Source organism: Phaseolus vulgaris, chromosome 9 (genome assembly GCF_000499845.2).
Source record: "Phaseolus vulgaris cultivar G19833 chromosome 9, P. vulgaris v2.0, whole genome shotgun sequence".
Lineage (NCBI taxonomy): Eukaryota > Viridiplantae > Streptophyta > Magnoliopsida > Fabales > Fabaceae > Phaseolus > Phaseolus vulgaris.
Window position 1 is genome coordinate 27,784,102 of NC_023751.2, and position 3,942 is coordinate 27,788,043.

Below are 3,942 nucleotides of genomic sequence, written 5' to 3' on the forward strand. Positions count from 1 at the left end.
TTTTTCTGTTCCCTTGCTGTCTTAAGATTTTTCAGATAAAATACGAGTCTAATATCTGAAACTGTCTTTGATTTGACTTCTTTGCATTTTAAATCCGGATAATTTTGTGCGTGCGATAGTTACAACAAAATTCAATAAAGCTGCCAATTTTTGTTTTTGAAAAACATTTGAAGATTTTGGGTAACTTCAAATATTCATAGTAACATGTTTCAATAAAGCCAATTTGGCTTACGAAAAAGATTAAGATTGTGTAACAAATATTCTTAAAGTATGTTTGTAGTTCTCTCATCCTAAAATCACTTTCCACTTTTTGTAAAGTTCGTTTAAACATATAAAAAATTATAGTAATCGTTCAGAAGTTGTTTAGGGCAAAACGTGAAAATATGGAAAAGCTTCGGTAAATCTTTAAATTATTTTATTTTTGTTTTCTAATAATAAATCGGCAAGCTAAAGAAACTATGAAACTAGTATGGAAAGAGTTGCTCGGGAGCAATGCTCATTGAGGTAAGACGGTTTTGTGTCTTATCAATTGTTTTATCATATTACCGTTATAACTTCAAGGCTGTTTCTTCCTGGATTTTTTTAGTTAATTCCTCCATCTTAACAAATGTCTTCATGCATCCCATGCATCCATATATTTTAAGAAGAATGATTTACTCCATTTAAAAATGATTTCTGGGTTCTTTTCAGAATTGTTCTAGAAACACTGCTTACAGAATTTATATTTTGGAAACATTTGTTTGTTTATGGAACTTCTATTCTAAAATTATTTAAAACTGTGAAAGGATAGTTTTGGTATTTCAAAAAATATAAATGTAGGAGTATAGAAAGAAACTCCCTAACTTCAAATGTATTGGTTTAATCTTTACGTTTGTCTCACTAACCCAATACAAGTGAGAATAATCAAATAAAAATAAATTTTCCACCCTGACCTCTTTTAACAATTCAAAGAGCCAATATAAGAGTTTTATTTCTAATCAAAGCAAAACTTCAAATGGGAATGAGAAAGATCCGATTTTGGCCGAAAGGGTACAAGAAAATGACATAAAAATGAAGAATTTTAAGGAGGAATGGTTAGTTGCACTAGAAAAAGGTGACACCACTCAAGATACGGAAAATTAAGAAAATGTGTTTTATGTGTAGGATCAAACAAGCCAAAATTATGAGAATTAAAAAAAGAAAAGCTTAATTGAATTGAAGACACAATAATCACAAACCAAAAGCTGGAGGAAAAACACAAAAAGAAGAAAAAAATGAAGAGGGAGAATTTGAACACGTTCGAGGAAAGCTTCATAAGCCTACTATCGATAAAAGACTGCTTCTTCCATCACCTCTATCAGCCACCTCCATAAATTTTTAAAATTCTAAAATTATCTTTCAATAAAATGATAAAAATAAAAGCTTTGTTACTTTGTTGTGGAGTGACAAAGAAGGACCTCATGGTGCTTGTTATTATTGTAGTGGTGGCGATAGTAACGATAATGGTGGTGTCGGTAGGTATTATTTACGGTGGTTGGCTCGTCACTCTTAAATAAGTTCTTCAATTTAGTGTCTTAAATGCTTATTTCTAGATTGGTTAATTACAATTTGTAACGGTTAATGCGAAAGACTCATGTTCTGGATTACATAATATGAAACTTAGTTCTGGATCCAAAATAACTTACTCAATCCATAATAGAACATTATGTTTCGCATTAGGTAATTTAGAACGTTTTTTTTTATTCGAAACTAAGTTCTGTATTATGTAATCCGAAAGACAAGCACAAAACTAAAATGTTCTGGATTAGTTAATCCATACGTTACCGGATTTGGAATGAACCAAACTCACACTTATGGATTGTGTAATCTGGTGCTAAATGAATTATGGATTACGTAATTCATAAGTCATTTTATAACTTAAAATATGTCTTACAGATTACTTAATCTGAAATTCATTTGTTCTGCTAAAATTTGACTTATGGATTATGCAATTCAAAAGTCATTTTTAAGTTGGCAAATGCTTTACAGATTACCCAATCCGGAAGGTATTTCTATAGTTATTAAATGAGTTATGGATTACATAATCCGGAAGAAATTGGATGTTGTTTTTATTTTGCGTACTTGTGTGAATTTATGAAAATTGGAATAAAATGGAAATCTATGTTTTATTAACGAAGGTTGTATGGACATGGAAGTTGGATTAATTACAAAAAGATCCGATGATGTAAAAATGATATGTAGTATGGAAGAACTAATGAATTTTGTGCATCAACATAACTGGTTGAGGGGACTATGGTACCCATTTACAACATATGAGATGAATAAAATATCATCCATTCATGTTTCTTGCATTATAATTTGAAGATTTGATTTTGTAATATTGTTAGAATAACTTTGTGTAGGTGTTTTCTTCGCGAGAAGACTTACTTGAATGGGTTTGTGGGGTTGTTTATGGACTTGGTTTTGTTATTGTCATTATTAGGTTTGACATAGCAAATGGAAAGCAAGGGAGAAAGACATATGTCTTGTTAGGCTGTGAAAGAAGGGCTAGTTATAGAAAGTACAAGGATGGTTTGGAGGTTACTGTAACTGGTACTTGAAAATGTCAATGTCCCTTTAAATTGCAAGGTAAACCTACTGGAAATGGTCAATGTTAGGTACTTAAGGTAATATGTTGTATTCATAATCATAATTTGTATGATACATTAGTTGGTTATCCATATGTAGGCAGATTAAAAGCGAATGAACATTCCATGCTTGTAGATATGACTAAAAGCATGGTTAAGCCATGTAACATACTACGTACTTTGAAGGAGAATAATAAGGATAATATGACAACAATAAAGCAAGTGCACAATGCAAGATACTTGTACAAGATATTAGTTAGAGGACTAAGAACTGAATTTCAACAGTTAATGATGTTGTTAGATTGTGACAACTGTGTACACTGGAGTACATGTCATGAGTCTTCCAATATTGTTAGCGATATTTTTTGGACTCATCCTGATGTGGTGAAACTTTTGAATGCATTTAACATTGTATTCTTGATGGATACGACTTACAAAACAAACAAATATAGACTTCCTTTGTTTGAGATTGTTGGTGTGACTTGTACAGGTTTGTCCTTCTCTGATGGTTTTGTGTTCTTATCCAACGAGAAAGAAAAGAACTTCATATGGGCACTACAAAAATATAGAGGATCACTTTTGACATCGCATGTAGGTCCTGAAGTCATTGTTTGTGATAGAGATCTTGCTTTGATGAATGTCATCAATATTGTGTTTCCTAAAGCAAAAAACCTTCTTTGTTAGTTTCACATCAATAAGAATGTTAAAGAAAAGTGTAAAATGTTGGTAGATTATGACAAGGCTTGGCAATTGTGATGGATTCATGGAGGATTGTCCTTGACTGTACAAAGATTGCTAAATTTGACGGGTTTGTTAAAATTTTTGAAACTATTTGTTCACCGTAGCCATTACTTGTTGAATATGTGAAGAACACATATGTACATGGGCGCCTCAACACTGCTCATCCCAGCCTTCCCACGACCCTCCTCCACCCCTAGTAACTTAGTTAAAATTGTTGCAACTCCGTTGTACTATAAGGGCACATATGTAGGGAATTGATCCAAAATGGGGAGGTGTAAAAGAGATGACACATCATCAAGTATGATGGTTATCTCACCTATGGGAAGGTCGAAGGAGCTCGTCTCCCCATGCCATCTTTCGACAAAGGCTGAAATCAACCCTTTCTCCCCCACCTCATAACTTATATTGCACAAACTAAACAATCCATAATTTTGTACAAGAAGCTCAATATCAGCATGAGGCATCCCAAATTTACGTAATTTTTTATTGTGGGATACCAATTTAAGTTCTCCTCGATCCTAATACAAAATATGTATATATTTAATATAATTAAATCAATTTAAATAATAACTAACAAAGACAATTTAATTGAAGG

General features: G+C 32.2%; 1 protein-coding gene across 1 annotated transcript; it reads left to right on the forward strand.

The window, feature by feature from the left end:
- Positions 1-2,167: 2,167 nt before the first annotated feature.
- Positions 2,168-3,290, forward strand: LOC137822358 (protein FAR1-RELATED SEQUENCE 5-like). The gene is made up of 3 exons (XM_068627241.1): positions 2,168-2,274; positions 2,462-2,571; positions 2,707-3,290. Exons 1-3 carry the CDS (start codon positions 2,168-2,170, stop codon positions 3,288-3,290), a joined length of 801 nt encoding a protein of 266 aa, XP_068483342.1.
- Positions 3,291-3,942: the final 652 nt, after the last annotated feature.